At 43.1% G+C, this 17,358-nt stretch overlaps 1 protein-coding gene across 2 annotated transcripts in view; it reads left to right on the forward strand.

The window, feature by feature from the left end:
• The first annotated feature begins 489 nt into the window (after positions 1-489).
• AP1G2 (adaptor related protein complex 1 subunit gamma 2) overlaps positions 490-17,358 on the forward strand; it is a 60,402-nt gene continuing 43,533 nt past the window's right edge. The window contains exons 1-12 of one of the 2 annotated variants that reach the window (XM_044274315.1): positions 490-594; positions 685-899; positions 2,641-2,765; positions 4,743-4,884; positions 5,185-5,281; positions 5,458-5,534; positions 6,827-6,919; positions 7,183-7,263; positions 14,077-14,175; positions 15,204-15,259; positions 16,464-16,577; positions 16,654-16,794. In XM_044274315.1, the coding sequence (XP_044130250.1) occupies positions 699-899; positions 2,641-2,765; positions 4,743-4,884; positions 5,185-5,281; positions 5,458-5,534; positions 6,827-6,919; positions 7,183-7,263; positions 14,077-14,175; positions 15,204-15,259; positions 16,464-16,577; positions 16,654-16,794 (1,226 nt within the window). In that variant the 5' untranslated portion in view covers positions 490-594; positions 685-698. Of the gene's footprint in view, positions 595-671; positions 900-2,640; positions 2,766-4,742; positions 4,885-5,184; positions 5,282-5,457; positions 5,535-6,826; positions 6,920-7,182; positions 7,264-14,076; positions 14,176-15,203; positions 15,260-16,463; positions 16,578-16,653; positions 16,795-17,358 lie in introns of both variants that reach the window. The other variant, XM_044274307.1, reaches the window with a different exon arrangement.

Genomic DNA, 17,358 nt, shown 5'->3' on the forward strand with positions numbered 1-17,358 from the left:
TTATTGGTTTCCTGCAGTTTGGCATTGCTCGTTTTTTTGTTTGTATTGGTTGTCTTGTCTTTCTCCGCCTCACTTTCTTTGTTATCTGCATGGTTTTTGGTTATTTCTAGGCAACTAAGGTGCTCACATGCTCTCATTTGCATACAGCTCTGGAAATATTTCGGAAGCCCAGAGGGCTGTTTACATGGTGCCGGTCTCCTATTTCCTCTTTAGCAGGACATGTTCAAGATTTTCTAAAAGGAGATATATCTGGTGTAAGAGAGCGATTCCAACCATAAAGTACAGTATATTACAGAATGTCTGTGAATGCAATTGTCTAATATGCAATCTTACTAAAGGTCAATCTAGCGTTTAGTGCTTAGAGTTATGGTCTTGTATCTGTTATCTCCGTCAAGTCCTGGCAGTGAAGTGTAAAAGCTGCTCTACAAGTCTTGCCTTGGAGGACAGGAGAAGCACAGAGCTCTGAGCAGGTGTCACACTATTTTTCAGGAAGTAAGGAGACGGCACAAAGTGATCCAGGTGAGAAGCAGGAAGGTAAGCTACACCGACACAGAGAAACAGGTGCACTGAAACAGGAAGGCTGACAAAAGACAGGTAAAAATTCAGCGACCTCCCAACCTGTCTGTAAATGTTTGTGATGTCTCTTTCATTTCTGTATCCCGTGAGTGCAGTGTTTGATTTCAGGTCTTAAAGTGAGGATGGGCCCTCCTCTGAGGCTGCATGAGCTCATTCGAGCCATCCGGAGTGTTAAGACACAGAATGAAGAGAGAGAGGTGATTCAGAGGGAGTGCGCTGAACTTCGATCTTCATTTCGGGATGAGGATTCAGTGTACCGTGGGCGAAGTGTGGCCAAACTCTTGTACATGCACATGCTGGGCTATCCCGCACACTTCGGACAGGTAGGATGTTTTAATACAAGTCATAGGCACTAGGCACCTTATTTGCCAGAGACTTCCTGGCTGTCAATGTAAGGTGGTCTGTACTAACCACAAGTATACTGTAGCATTCCCATAGACTTCCATAATGAACACATATGTCATATGTTTGAATGAAGGGAAAGAAAAAATGGTCTTCTGGGGCACTGGACTCTAAAACTGTAATTTATTGCACATAAATCATTAAAAACAATAAAAAAGGACAAGCAGAGGGTGACGTGTTTCTGAGGCGGTCCGCCTCCTTCCTTAGGGCCTCAGGTAGCACCACTAGTTCTGGTAAACGCAATTACATTACATCCATTTTGTAAACAGTGCTTCACTAGGAAGCTCCCGTGCGCTCTGTCCGTTTAGTTGCCATATGTTTGACAGATTTACTTCCAGGTACATTTAGAGTACTGTAAAATATGGACTACTATGCTTTTCAGACCACCTAAAAAGTATGGTCAAGTATATGTATTTATTTCAAGAAATTCAATGACTGACAGATCCAAGTGTATGAGAATATGTTTGCATAGGTTTTGTGGGGTTTCGCTCTGGTAGATAGGGTAAGCGGACGCAGTACAGAGGCAAAAGACAAGTTCTTAACGCAAAACTTCAGTGTTTATTCACACTTGAGGCAAATGCACAAAAAAACGCGTTACTTTGCAGTCTTGGTGTTTACTTCACACACAACAGAAATTACATCTTGGTGTTACTTCACACAAATTGGAAGGTTCATATAAGACAAGTCACCTTGATGTCAGTTCTGCCTCCAGCAGTCCACGGCAGGCTTTAGGGGACCTGTTTCCTCGGCCCATGGGTTTCAGCCCTCCAACCTGGCACCAAGCTTCAGATCCCGACACAGAGATCCTGCTGCTGAGCCCAACTGCCTATTTAAGGACAGCCAAGTGCTGCCAAAAACCCAGATGGCAATTAAAATCCAGTCCGGTATTTGACCCCACCTGGCTAAAAATCAGCCCAGCAGCACACACTGGGAGAAAAATACCTGTTTTCCCAGACCATTCCCCTCACTGTGTCACAGTTTTTACATGGTTTGTTTCATTCTTCTGACGGAAAAGGGGTCTAAAAGCATCATAAGAACATCAGGAACCCTTAAACATAAAAAAAATGGATCTTCAATAAATTACATAGTTGGAACACAGTTTCATCCCATTCTTTTGCTACATCCAATATAAAAAGTGTACCTCTGCATAGAGTGAAAACGAGATGACTTACCATTACTTGCAGACCTTGACTGGCATGGTAGATCTTCAAACCTTGATGGCTGTTTAATGGAAGACATAGCTTCATTCTCTCCATTCTCAGAAACCCTGTGGGGCCTGTAGACACATCACTGAAATATGGCTTGAATCAGTTTTGGCTCAGTTGTTTGTATGCTTTTTAGGCCCATCCTTGTCCTATTAGATTCTCCTTCGATATTGTAAATATACATACATATATATATATATATATATATATATAAAAATATATGTATTTATATATATATATATATATATATTGCTTTAGTTCAGGTATGCTCAACCTGCGGCCCTCCAGCTGTTGCAAAACTACAACTCCCAGCATGCCCGAACAGTCTACAGCAGGGAATTGTGGGAGTTGTAGTTTTACAACAGCTGGAGGGCCGCAGGTTGAGCATGCCTGCTTTAGTTAATACAATGTTCCCCTTTGGCATAATTAGAATAAAATGTTGGTTCTTGTATTTCAGATGGAGTGCTTGAAATTGATAGCCTCCCCACGGTTTACTGACAAACGAATTGGATACCTTGGTGCTATGATGTTGCTAGATGAAAGGCAGGACGCTCATTTATTGATAACCAACAGTATGAAGAGGTGAGATACTGAAGAAAGAGCTTACAAAAAATGAAAATTGTATCGCTAGCTAGTTCATTAGATACTTAGGTTTAAAATTGCGTTTGCAGACTTAACCTTTATTATTAATATTATTATTTATTTGAAAGAACCATTAATTCCATGGTGCTTCATCAAGAGAGGGTTACACATGCCTAATATAAAAAATACAAATACAGTAAACATTAAACTATTAACAAACTTGTACCCTGCAAGGGAGAGGACCTTGCAAGCTAGAGCTTACAATCTACAAAGAGGGGAGGACACAGTAGGTGAGGGTAAAAGCTGCTCATTTGGTTGTATGGTGGCAGCATGCTCATTATAGTTGGTAGGCTTTCCTGAAGAGGTGAGTTTTGCTTTTGAAGGTTCAGATGTTGGGGGATAGTCTGATGTAGTAGGGTAGCGAATTCTAGAATATGCGAGAAACGCCTGAGAAATCTTGTAGACAATTCTGTGAAGAGCAGACGAGAGGAGAACAAAGAAGGAGGCCCTGTGAGGGTCAGAGATTACGTGTGGGGATTTATCGGGAAAGCAGGTGAGAGATGTAAGGAGGGGGCGGATTGTGGACGGCCTTATTTGTAGTGGTTAGTGTTTTAAACTGAATTCACTGGGCAATATGGATCAATTGGCAGCAGGCAGTGGAAGAGGAGAAATGAGGGGAGAGGTGGATTAGTGGGAGTCCACAAAGTAGGATGTTGCAGTAGTCTAGGCGGGAGATTAGGAGGGCGCACACTAGCATTTTAGTTGACTTTAGTTTAGGGATGAGGAGTGAGAAAATATCAGAGATGTTCTTGAGTTGAAAACTGCAGGTGGAGGTAAGGGTTTCGATGTGTGGCTTGAACGACAGGGCAAAATTAAATGTTATCCCCAGGAAGTGGATCTGTGAGACTGGAGACTGTGCTATTAACTGTAATGGATAGGTCAGGTAAACGGGGTGGGTGACATGGTGGAAGGATGATGAATTACATTTCTCCATGTTGCATTTTAACAAACGGTAGGAGAAGAATGAAGATATAGCTAACAGACATGCTGGGTTTCTGGATAGCAGGGAAGTGACATCTGGGCCAGAGAAGTAAATTTGAGTCTCGTCAGCAAAGAGGTGGTATTGGAAGCCCTGGGCCTCTTTGAGATTTTCCATGCTGAATGTATAAATAGAGAAAAGTAGGGGACTCAGGACAGAGCCTTGAGGGACACCAACAGATTGGGGGCGTGGTGAGGAGGTGGTTTATGAATGGGAGAGGGTGAAGGTTCTGTTGGTGAGGTAAGAGGAGATCCAGCGGTGGGCCAGGTCTCTGATGCCGTGGGCCAGGTCTCTGATGCCGAAGGATGAGAGGGTTTGTCAGTATCACTGCCCCTAAACATTAAAAAAATAAAAATAGAATGGCAGTTACACTTTAAAATGCATAGCTTTTCTTCGGTGATGGTGGTAAACTCAATGACGTGGAAAGAGCACTGAGCAGTTGTATGGAGAGGTACTGGGGGTTGTTGCTTGAAGCCTTTTGGGATTTTCTCAATTTTATCTTTGAAATATGAGGCAAAGTCTTTGGAGTATGGGAGGGGGCACAAGGGGACAGAGTAGAGAGTTGAAGGTATTAATTAAACAATTGTTATCTTTATCCACAGGTGACAGCTACGCGATGGTGTATGGTGCTCCATGCACACAGTATAGCCATGTGGTGCTGTATGGTGTTCCTTATGTCACTATATTAGAGCACATGCACACAGTCATATTTCTATTCCGTGTACTGTGTTTTATTTTAAATTGATAGTACACTGATCTATACAAGTTAAAGGGCTATTCACACATCAATTTCTTTATTGGATCCATGTGCCCGATTTGAGAATCCAAAACTTACAAAACTGCTTCTTTCTTGATTTGCCTTCCAACTCATCCCATTGCACAAGTTTGCTTTTACAAAATAGTCCAACATAGTTTTTCTGTTTCTTTTTCTCCTCCAGAGATTTAGAGCACAGCTCAGCAGTGGTGCAAGGACTGGCTCTCTGTACTCTTGCCTGCTTAGGATCTGTAGAGATGTGTCGGGACTTGGCTGGAGAAGTTGAACGTCTTCTACAAACTTCGAATGGCCATGTCAAGAAAAAGGTGTTACGTAACAATATAGAGCAATGAGAAGGAGTCAGAAAGTGGTTGTTATGGGAAATAAACTGGGGGTAGGAGAAGGAGCTGTTAAAATGAAGAAGGGGCAAACAATCAACTGACCCAGGAGAGGGGTGGTATATTTTACTATCCAAAAGCTTATGATCTCTTAACCCAGGTGCCCATTATTTTTCTTCACATTCAGCCTCTTCTTCTCCTCCCTCATACTAACTCTCTGACCACTGATGGTCAACCATGCCTTGTATGCTCCCACTTGCATTGCTCACCTCCGATTCACACCCACAGGCTGTTTTGTGTGCTGTACACATTATCAGGAAGGTCCCTGATTTAGTGGAAATGTTCATCCCAACCAGTGAGATGTTGCTCGCGGAAAAAAGGCATGGTAAGTTTATTGAGTAGATGGAAAGCTGGGAACATTGATATTATGACCCTTAGGGCACAAGGACAACCAATGGCTTGGGAGGTGTTAGGTGGGGAAGAGATGTGATATTCTTGAGTAGTCATCAGTGATGAACCCAATTATCCAAATATGTAACATCGGGAGAGGCTTTATTTCAGGTGTGTTCTATGGAGCTGTCCTCTTGGCAACAGAAATTTGCCAGCGACAACCTGCATCCATTAAAGGTTTTCGCAAGGTGAGTTTATGTGTAGCATAGTAAAGTTACTTGTGATGTCACCCAGAAAGTATGTCTGTATGTATGGTAATTAGAGGAACATTCCAGGGTATAGCATTATGCTCGATAATGATTTTACTCAGAATTCATTTAATTTATATCACTAAAAATCTAAATGCAATTTAGTAGGTCATAGTTATCAATTATTAAGTAAACCCTACTCTTAAAACATAACTTTTAATACTTATTTGTTAAAGTAATATAATCCCACTAGACAGACAGCAATTAATATATAGGTGATGTTGATTATAGGGTATTTGCAACATATAACTTGAGGGACATATGTGAGGCACAATTATGAAAACACGACTGCCACAATGTGGTCACTCATGGTTTGTAGTCTTGACGCATAAGTGGAGTAGGTCACTTGTCATATGTTGTGCCTATTTCCCTTTGAAGTCGATAACATCAGGCGATGCACAGGTACGACGTCTTCATTGAAGAAAAATTTATTAAAGATGAAACCGCTCATAGGCATAATAGTGTGGGACTCTTGCCCTAATATATTGGCAGTCCCTGCCTAAAAAAGGAGTGATCAACCCAAAAGGGGCTTAGCATACAATAAATGTCCTAGCAAATAGATGTCCCAAATAGGGACGTTCCTGATAATTCTCAAATCGAAATCTATTATAGTAACAGATAACATCTTCAAATTGCAGCAGCCGTAAACTAAAATGGGTTCCCTGTCTATATAGGAGTCTTATCACTGCTTTAGAAGGACAATATTTTGTATATGATTTTCAGTGGCATAGTACTACTCAAGTCAAAAGATAAATAGCCAAAAATTCTAACATTTGATTCCTATGAATATATTTTTTTTTTAAATGCCCTTTTGTAGAGTGTAACTTTAAGGCCTCATGCAAATGACCGTGCCTTTTTTTGCGGTCTGCAAACCGCGGATCCGGAAAAAACTGAAGCTGCCCGTGTGCCTTCCGCAATTTGCGGAACGGAACGGGCGGCCCATTGTAGACATGCCTATTCTTGTCCGCAAAACGGACAAGAATAGGACATGCTATATATTTTTGGCGGGGCCTCGGAACGGAGCAACGGTGGCGGACAGCACACGGAGTGCTGTCTGGATCTTTTGTGGCCCCATTGAAGTGTATGGGTCCGCACCCGAGCCGCAAAAAATGCGGCTCGGATGCGGACCACAAAAAAACGGTTGTCAGCACCTTTAAATTGTTATTAAACCTGTGACTATCACGGTCATAAATATGCCAGATATATTGTATATTTATTGTTCTTGTCTACAGATACTTCCACTACTCCTGCAAAAACTCAGGCAGATCATGTCAGGATATTCCCCAGAACACGTAGTGTCTGGAGTCACTGACCCCTTTTTACAGGTTTGTTTTCAACATATTTTTTCACTTCTTTTTCTGTTTTATCAATCTGTTACTTGATTTATAGGATACATTGCTGATATAGTTGACTTGCTTTGTCCCATGTTTTTGCCTATCTCTCTGGACTTCACTGTGACCCTAGTTCACACTATAGTATGGCTCAGCAGCCAGCTGTATTGCATATAATTTCCATTATGCATGTTTCCTGTTATTCAGTCGGTTTGCTAGTTGTCAACCATGATGTTCAATCACATGTTTTCGACCAGGTCCGTATTCTACGGCTGTTGAGAATCTTAGGACAAAGTGATGGGAGTGTCTGTGATACTATGAGTGACCTGCTGGCCCAGGTAAGAGAAACATATGAGAGATGTTATGTATGTATGAAACCAGGGGCGTAGCTAAAGGCTCATGGGCCCTGGTGCAAGAGTTAGACTTGGGCCCCCCTTCCCTCAGTGCTTTGTGTGTCTTCTTATGCAGCACAAGGGTATTTGGGCCCCCTCAGGCTCCTGGGCCCGGTAGCGACTGCTACCTCTGCACCCCCTATAGCTACGCCCCTGTATGAAACATCTTACAAAGGTTTTCTCATAAATGACTTTCATTGGAGAGTAGACCATGGATGTGTTATTCCTATTCATCTCATTTGCAAGATTAGTAACCTGCTTGTTTGACATAGCATAAAAGTAATTTATGAGAAAACTCACCATAAAATTCATTGTTAGGCTGTCTGTCGATGATGAGGCCCCGGCAGCGGCTCACCGCTCCATGCCATGCTGCATCTGTATTGTCGGCCAACACCAGTACATGCTATTTGTGTCAATCAGCATGTACAAGCACGGCCCGGCAAGTGCAACTGTGGCCAGGCAACTAGCAGTGAGCCGCATGCGGATCCGCTCGGGCACGCCTTGTAGGACTAGCTCATCTAAATGTAAAGATACCTTTCACCTAGCAATGCTTCATACTGGAGAAAATTACATTTAATCCGTATGCAAATGAGTAATTAAGTGCACCAAGGGCAGACCCCTGCCACCCTGTGCACCCTTGCTTCTCTGCATTCCTCAGTCAGTTTCCTGGTGGCAGACTCCCTTTAATTGGTAGGTTTTAAACCTTACCATAGTAGTGCACCTTTTATGACAGTTATCCCCTATCTATATGCAATTTTACTGGATGAGCTTAGAAAGTTTGCATCTACGAGGTAAGCCTTAAATGGGATGTTCAGTGCAGAGTTATTGATAACCTATTTTCAGGATAGATCATCAATATCAGATTGACGGGGATCCGACTCCTGGGACCCCGCTGATCTACTATTTGACTTGGTAGCGGCACTCATGCAAGCACTGCTTCTGCTTCAAAATTACCTGTACGCCATGTCATTTGCAGTGGCTGCTTCTCCCATTCACTTGAATAGGACGAGCATTGTAATTACATTGCGCCACCTCTAAAAAATTACAACATGCAGGTAATTTTAAAGCCGAAGTCAAAGAGCTGATCAGTGGTAATCAGGGCTCTATTTATAGCTGGTGCTGCCCTAGACACCAAGTCTCAATACTTCCTATCAGGGCCAGGATGAAGAGAGTAGTAGACGGAGTAGGAGCTGTCTGGGGTGGACACAGGAACAGACTGGGAATTTAAAGTGGATGCAGACAGCCAGCCTCACTGATGCCACCGTTCTGCATCCCGGATTGTGCCCACCTGTGCGGGGATTTACTGGCATTGCTTGATAACGGTCTCAGGAAGTGGACTGAAACGTTGCACGGGTGAATAAAAGATCCCTTTTTTTTTTTTCACCACATCGGATGTGCTGCAGTTTTTCTTTTTGCTACATGTGTGGACGACTGGTTGCATCTGTACCGCTGGCACTCCATATTTACATTACGGTTGGTGCTGCCTTGGACTTCTCTCATATATATATATATATATATATATATATATACAGTTGCAAGAAAAAGTATGTGAACCCTTTGGAATGATATGGATTTCTGCACAAATTAGTCATAAAATATGATCTGATCTTCATCTAAGTCACAACAATAGACAATCACAGTCTGCTTAGACTAATAACACACAAAGAATTAAATGTTACCATGTTTTTATTGAACACACCATGTAAACATTCACAGTGCAGGTGGAAAAAGTATGTGAACCCTTGGATCTAATGACTGGTTGATTCTTGACCATTCCTCTTTACAGAACTGTTTCAGTTCAGCAATATTCTTGGGATGTCTTGTGTGAATCGCTTTCTTGAGGTCATGCCACAGCATCTCAATCGGGTTGAGGTCAAGACTCTGACTGGGCCACTCCAAAAGGCGTATTTTCTTCTGTTTAAGCCATTCTGTTGTTGATTTACTTCAATGCTTTGGGTCGTTGTCCTGTTGAAACACCCATCTTCTGTTGAGCTTCAGCTGGTGGACAAATGGCTTTAAGTTCTCCTGCAAAATGTCTTGATAAACTTGGGAATTCATTTTTCCTTCGATGATAGCAATCCGTCCAGGCCCTGATGCAGCAAAGCAGCCCCAAACCATGATGCCCCCACCACCATACTTCACAGTTGGGATGAGGTTTTGATGTTGGTGTGCTGTGCCTCTTTTTCTCCACACATAGTGTTGTGTGTTTATTCCAAACAACTCAACTTTGGTTTCATCTGTCCACAGAATATTTTGCCAGTACTGCTGTGGAACATCCAGGTGCTCTTGTGCAAACTGTAAACGTGCAGCAATGGTTTTCTTGGACAACAGTGGCTTCCTATGTGGTATCCTCCCATGAAATCCATTCTTGTTTAGTGTATTACGTATCGTAGATTCGCTAACAGGGATGTTAGCATATTCCAGAGACTTTTGTAAATCTTTAGCTGACACTCTAGGATTCTTCTTCACTTCATTGAGCAGTCTGCGCTGTACTCTTGCAGTTATCTTTACAGGACGGCCACTCCTAGGGAGAATAGCAGCAGTGCTGAACTTTCTCCATTTATAGATAATTTGTCTTACCGTGGACTGATGAACAGCAAGGCTTTTGGAGATACTTTTATAACCCTTTCCAGCTTTATGCAAGTCAACAATTCTTAATCGTAGGTTTTCTGAGAGCTCTTTTGTGCGAGGCATCATTCACATCAGGCAATGCTTCTTGTGAAAAGCAAACCCAGAACTGGTGTGCAGTGGCGTACACACAATCCATGGGGCCCTGGTGCGAAACGGATCTATGGGGCCCCCTCCCCATCACCCCTCCAACCTGCCTTCAACCCCCCCACACTACCTCCCCTACCAGTGGTGTAACTATAGTGTTATGGGCCACAGTGCGAACATTTTTACAAAGAAGCGGCAGATTTTCTTACTGCGTGAATGAGTTCCAAGCCCCATTCTGGACAGCAGAGACACAGAGCAGTAACATGATTGACTGTGATCTTTTTACTACAAAATCACTGTGACAACTTTATCTCTCTCTCGGGGATCCGACCTGTTGACCACGCACCCGGATCTTAAAGTAAGCACAGTGCCGTCCATTTGTTCTGAATTAACTTTATCTCTCTGTGATTTTGTAGTAAAAAGATCACAGAGAGGCACGGAACATTATCAATCATGTTAATGCTCCGTGTCTCTGCTGTCCGGAACGGGGCTTGGCTGTCTTTTACGCAGCAGATTACCAGCACGGGATCCGCTCGTGTTGAAGAGCCCTAAACCCAATGCATAGCTACACTCACCCAGTCCTAAAAAAATCTGGTCCTACCTCATCCAGGGTGTCGCTGGCATCGGTGTGATGTCTGCTGGATCCAGAACAAGGTCCCTGTAGTGAGAAAAAAAGAATATTCACATAAGGAAGGGATGGTGACTGCCGCTGTGAAATCACCAGCAGGGGGCGTTGTGCTGGCCTGTAAGACTGAGCCATGCCAATGTATAGCAGGGTAATCTAGGACATTTCCCCTAAGTGCAACCACGCAGTACTAATGACCACCTTGTGGCCCCTCACAGTAGTTATGCCCACCTTTGTTCCTGTCACAGTAGTTATACCCAGATATGTGCCCCCTCATAGTAGTTATGCCAGATTATGTGTCCCCTCACAGTAGTAATGCCAGATTCTGTGTCCCCTCATAGTAGTAATGCCAGATTATACGTTTCCTCACAGTAGTAATGCCAGATTATGTGCCCCCTCACAGAAGTAATGCCAGATTATGTGCCCCTCACCTAGTAACGCCAGATTATGTGCCCCCTCAAAGTAGATATGCCCAGATATGTGTCTCCTCAGAGTGGTTATGCCAGATTATGTGTCCCCTCACAGTAGTAATGCCAGAGTATGTGCCTCTTCACAGTATTTATGCCCGGTTATGTGCCCCTCAAAGTAAATATGCCCAGATATATGTCCCTCAGAGTGGTTATGCCAGATTATGTGCCCCCTAAAAGTAAATATGCCCAGATATATGTCCCTCAGAGTGGTTATGCCAGATTACAGGGAGTGCAGAATTATTAGGCAAGTTGTATTTTTGAGGATTAATTTTATTATTGAACAACAACCATGTTCTCAATGAACCCAAAAAACTCATTAATATCAAAGCTGAATATTTTTGGAAGTAGTTTTTAGTTTTAGCTATTTTAGGGGGATATCTGTGTGTGCAGGTGACTATTACTGTGCATAATTATTAGGCAACTTAACAAAAAACAAATATATACCCATTTAAATTATTTATTTTTACCAGTGAAACCAATATAACATCTCAACATTCACAAATATACATTTCTGACATTCAAAAACAAAACAAAAACAAATCAGTGACCAATATAGCCACCTTTCTTTGCAAGGACACTCAAAAGCCTGCCATCCATGGATTCTGTCAGTGTTTTGATCTGTTCACCATCAACATTGCGTGCAGCAGCAACCACAGCCTCCCAGACACTGTTCAGAGAGGTGTACTGTTTTCCCTCCTTGTAAATCTCACATTTGATGATGGACCACAGGTTCTCAATGGGGTTCAGATCAGGTGAACAAGGAGGCCATGTCATTAGATTTTCTTCTTTTATACCCTTTCTTGCCAGCCACGCTGTGGAGTACTTGGACGCGTGTGATGGAGCATTGTCCTGCATGAAAATCATGTTTTTCTTGAAGGATGCAGACTTCTTCCTGTACCACTGCTTGAAGAAGGTGTCTTCCAGAAACTGGCAGTAGGACTGGGAGTTGAGCTTGACTCCATCCTCAACCCGAAAAGGCCCCACAAGCTCATCTTTGATGATACCAGCCCAAACCAGTACTCCACCTCCACCTTGCTGGCGTCTGAGTCGGACTGGAGCTCTCTGCCCTTTACCAATCCAGCCACGGGCCCATCCATCTGGCCCATCAAGACTCACTCTCATTTCATCAGTCCATAAAACCTTGGAAAAATCAGTCATGAGATATTTCTTGGCCCAGTCTTGACGTTTCAGCTTGTGTGTCTTGTTCAGTGGTTGTCATCTTTCAGCCTTTCTTACCTTGGCCATGTCTCTGAGTATTGCACACCTTGTGCTTTTGGGCACTCCAGTGATGTTGCAGCTCTGAAATATGGCCAAACTGGTAGCAAGTGGCATCTTGGCAGCTGCACGCTTGACTTTTCTCAGTTCATGGGCAGTTATTTTGCGCCTTGCTTTTTCCATACGCTTCTTGCGACCCTGTTGACTATTTTGAATGAAACGCTTGATTGTTCGATGATCACGCTTCAGAAGCTTTGCAATTTTAAGAGTGCTGCATCCCTCTGAAAGATATCTCACTATTTTTGACTTTTCTGAGCCTGTCAAGTCCTTCTTTTGACCCATTTTGCCAAAGGAAAGGAAGTTGCCTAATAATTATGCACACCTGATATAGGGTGTTGATGTCATTAGACCACACCCCTTCTCATTACAGAGATGCACATCACCTAATATGCTTAATTGGTAGTAGGCTTTCGAGCCTATACAGCTTGGAGTAAGACAACATGCATAAAGAGGATGATGTGGTCAAAATACTCATTTGCCTAATAATTCTGCACTCCCTGTATGTGCCCCTCACATTAGATATGCCTACGTATGTGCCCCTCACAGTGGTTATGCCAAATTACGTACCCCATCACAGTAGTAATGCCTTCATATGTGCCCCCTCATAGTTATGCCTTTATATGTGCCCCCCTCACAGTAGTTATGCCAGATTAGGTGCCCCCTCAAATTAGTTATGGCAGATTAGCTCCTCCTCAGTAGAGATGCCAACTTTTATGCCCCCTCCCTCACTCTAGTTGTGCCCATCAAACACCCCCCCTGCCCCCAGTCGGCAGCATTAGAAAAAAAAACCACATACTTACCTTCTTCCCTGATGACAGGAGGCAGATTCCCGGGCTTTCAGCTCTCCTCCCACAGCCAGCAGCGCGATGTGGAGCCAGCAGGGGCAGCTCCTGAGCTCTGAAGATCAGTGAAGCAGGGAGCAGAGAGGTTTCCCTGCTTCACTATGGAAACGGAACTGCCTGGCTGGGTATGAGTGCCCCCCCACACCCATATTATACATGTAATGGAGGCATGGAGCGCTCAGACTGGGCCCGAAATTGCCACTGTACTTCATTCTGGGTCCCATCAGAGCGCTCCATTACATGTGAGTGCAGTGGGGCCCCTGCCAGCGCCGGATCCACAGGCGGCCGGGCCCACCTGGAGTGCCAGGCCCGGTCGCAACTGCAGCCCCTGTATGTATGCCACTGCTGGTGTATGTTTTTTATAGGGCTGGGCAGCTGTAACCAACACCTCCAATCTCATCTCATTGATTGGACTCCAGTTGGCTGAGACCTCACTCCAATTAGCTCTTGGGGTCTAGGGATCCACATACTTTTTCCACCTGCACTGTGAATGTTGACATGGTGTGTTCAATAAAAACATGGTAGATGGGCCCGACACGTATGTACGCTAAGAGCTTCCATTACTCATTTATAGTCGGTATTGTACCACTTTTATCTAGAATGACCCCCATTTCTTAGCTCTATTGTTTGTATATATAACGGTGTGCAGCCATTTTGTTTTTTGCAACTATACCGGTATATATTCACACATTGTGTCCTATAGTTTTTTGGGATTTGAATTTCATTAGTGAAGGACATTTTACATCTCATATGTATACATCGGTAACTCATGAGCCTTAGGCTAATAGAATTACATATCACAGTGATACATAATGCCTCGTTTCCCTGACAGATTTCCACCTGTACAGAAACACAGACAAATGCTGGTAATGCAGTTTTGTATGAAACTGTGCTCACCATTGTGGAAACCAAGTCTGCAAGTGGCCTACGGGTGAGTTTACAAAGATGAAACAACATACATTGGACCTGTCATCTTCATGTGTAATTAAAGCCGTAGCATCCATACCAGGTACCACTGGGCTCAGAGATTGAAAGGGTCCACTCAGACTATGGGTAAAAACTAGACAGTGGCTTTCTGCTTTCTAGCTTTACTAGGTTGATCTCCTTTAGATAGAACATCAGGTATATGGCACTATTATTAATTCATTGCTTGTTTTTCAAGTAAAATCAGTTACGCTGTCTTAAGCATTATTGCAGTTCAGTTTACTTCAGCTAGGTGGTGGGGACCTAATCTTGATTTTGCTATGGACCCCTTTGAATTCTAATTATACCCCTGCCCATGAGCTAACACTGAGATCAGAGGGCCTCTGTACAAGAATTGTTTGTTGCCCTGCTCCTTTAAAGGGGTTGTGCCGCCATTAAAGGGGTATTCCGGGTATAACAAGTTATCCCCTATCCACAGGATAGGGGATAACTATCAGAACCATGCAGGTCCTACCTCTGGGACCCCCACCGATCATGAGAAAAGGGGCCCCATACACGGTGCAGCCCCCTGAAATGGAAGGAGCAGGGGGTTGGAAAAATGTGCCACTGCTCCATTCATTTCTATGGGAGCGTCGGAGAGAGCCGAGTACGAAAAAAAAAAAATAAATTATATTAACCCCCCCTTTGGCCAAAATTATACAATAAAAAGTTAAACATTATAGGCATCACCGTGTCTCAAAACACAACCGTATTATTAGGATAGTTCTACTAAAATATAAAAATAGTTATCCATTAGGCCTCCTTCACACGACTGTATGGCTTTTCCAGCTTCCCACTACATTGTATGCAACAGTAAGTTGTGCAGTTAGAAAGTACAACTTGCCCCACAAAAAGGTTAAAGGGCAGTGATATCCCCAAGATTATATTTCGTTAGCCCCTAGTTTCCTTGTAACACCTGATCTGAGTTGAGAACTGTTCTGATTATACAGTTGTCTGTGACTATGTATAATTGCCCTCTTCGTATTCACACCCCAGGTTCTTGCTGTTAACATCCTTGGACGTTTTCTTCTAAGTAATGATAAAAACATCAGGTATGGTAATGGTTGTTTCCCTCATTATTTTTGTTCTTTAGCAGTCTGTGAACGTCAGGTCACACAGCTCCCAGCAATACTCGTCTATATTCCCCAATACAGACGCGGATCAGGGTAAAGTAAGGCTACTTTCACACTAGCATTTTCAATTCCGCTATTAAGATCCGTCATAGGATCTCAATAGCGGAAGAAAACGCTTCAGTTTTGTCCCCATTCATTGTCAATGGGGACAAAACTGAACTGAACGAAATGGAATGCCCCAAAATGCAATTCCGTTTGGTTGCGCTCCCATCGCGGATAGAATAACACTGCAAGCAGACTTTTTCTGTCCGCGATGTGGTGCGGAGCAAGACGTGTGTCAGGACGGATCCGTTTTCTCTGACATAATAGAAAACGGATCTGTCCCTCATTGACTTTCAATGGAGTTCAAATCATGACGGATCCGTCATGGCTATATAAGACATAATACAACCGGATCCGTTCATGACGGATGCATGCGGTTGTATTATGGTAATGGAAGCGTTTTTGCAGATCCATGACCGATCTGCAAAAAACACTATTATGTATACTATCAACGTCATGGCCTTGTGTTTACATATTATGTTTGTATGTAGTTTTTCGTCATTGCTTCATGCAACATTGAACCTGAGCATGCTTCCTTATGGGATCATTTAAAGAGGACCTGTCACCACAAAATGCAGTGTAATCTGCAGGCAGCATGTTATAGAGCAGGAGGAGCTGAGCAGATTGATATATAGTTTTATGGGAAAAGATTCAGTAAAACTTGTAATTTATACATTTATATCTCTGCTATTTCTGACATCAGTTGTACACAGGGGAGGCGTTATCAGTGATTAATAGCATTGTGTGTATATAAATGTGTATACAGAGATAGCTGTCAGTACAACTGAGCTCAGAAAGTGTATAAATGATACATTTTACTGAGTTTTCCCACAAAGCTATATATCAATCTGCTCAGTTCCTCCTGTCCTATCACTATCACGTTGCATTTTAAGGTGGCAGTTTTTTTTTTTAAAGAGAAAAACAATAAAATACTAAATAAACTAAAAAAAAGACAGAAAACAAGGCACTAGATTTACACATGTTGCTGCGGTCCCTGCTTTGTTATGTAACATATGAACACAATTGTAGCTTGTAGGAAAAGATGAATCCACGTTCTCTAATGTTTCCATGTTCTTTGTAGATTTGTTGCCCTGACATCCCTCCAACGCTTGGTGCATTCTGACCATGCAGCGGTCCAGAGACATAGAGGGACAATCGTTGAGTGTCTTAGACAGACAGACACATCTGTAAACAGGTACCAGCATTGGTATTCTGGGTTCCTCATATCTGTGATTTGGTGGTATATTTATTATTGCATTGGTTTCCTGTAGGAAGGCTCTGGACTTGTGTTTTGCACTGGTGAATGAAGCAAACATTCGTGTGATGATGAAGGAACTTCAGAGGTTTTTGCAGTTCTGCTCACCAGAGTTAAAGGAACAGTGCACATCAGGAATATTCCTTTGTGCAGAGAGGTAAGATCATGTGGTAAGAATGGTGGAGCGGTGGAGGATTTGACACCGCATCTATTTAAATGGTGACCTGGGTCCACCAGAGCGGGAAATCTTCTCTATGGCTAATGCAAGAAGAAGGGAGCTTAAGTAGAGGACTCCTGGATTTGTATGTTGAGACAATGACCCCTGATGCTGGCTCCTAAAGTCTTCAGGGAAAGATATTCTATTGTTGTTTTAGGCTAGGTGTGATGTGTCGCGCAACACATAGGGCACAACTACGCTGCAACATTTGTCGTGCGGCATTTTGTCACACCAATGTTGAGCGATAGTCTATGGTGTCGCACTGCGACATGCAACATACTCAGACGCGACAGTCGCAGAAAAATCTATTACGAATAGATTTTTTGCGACTGTTGCAGTCGCAGCATGTCACATGTCGCAGTGCGACACCATAGACTATCATTATAAAAACTGTCGCGCGACATTGGTGCGACAAATGTCGTTGTGTAGACCTAGCCTTAGGCCCAGTTGGAAAGTTACACAGCAAGACGCACAGGGATATGAAGCAATACCTGCACAGTATAC

The sequence above is a fragment of the Bufo gargarizans genome, chromosome 1 (assembly GCF_014858855.1).
Source record: "Bufo gargarizans isolate SCDJY-AF-19 chromosome 1, ASM1485885v1, whole genome shotgun sequence".
Classification (NCBI taxonomy): Eukaryota; Metazoa; Chordata; class Amphibia; order Anura; family Bufonidae; genus Bufo; species Bufo gargarizans.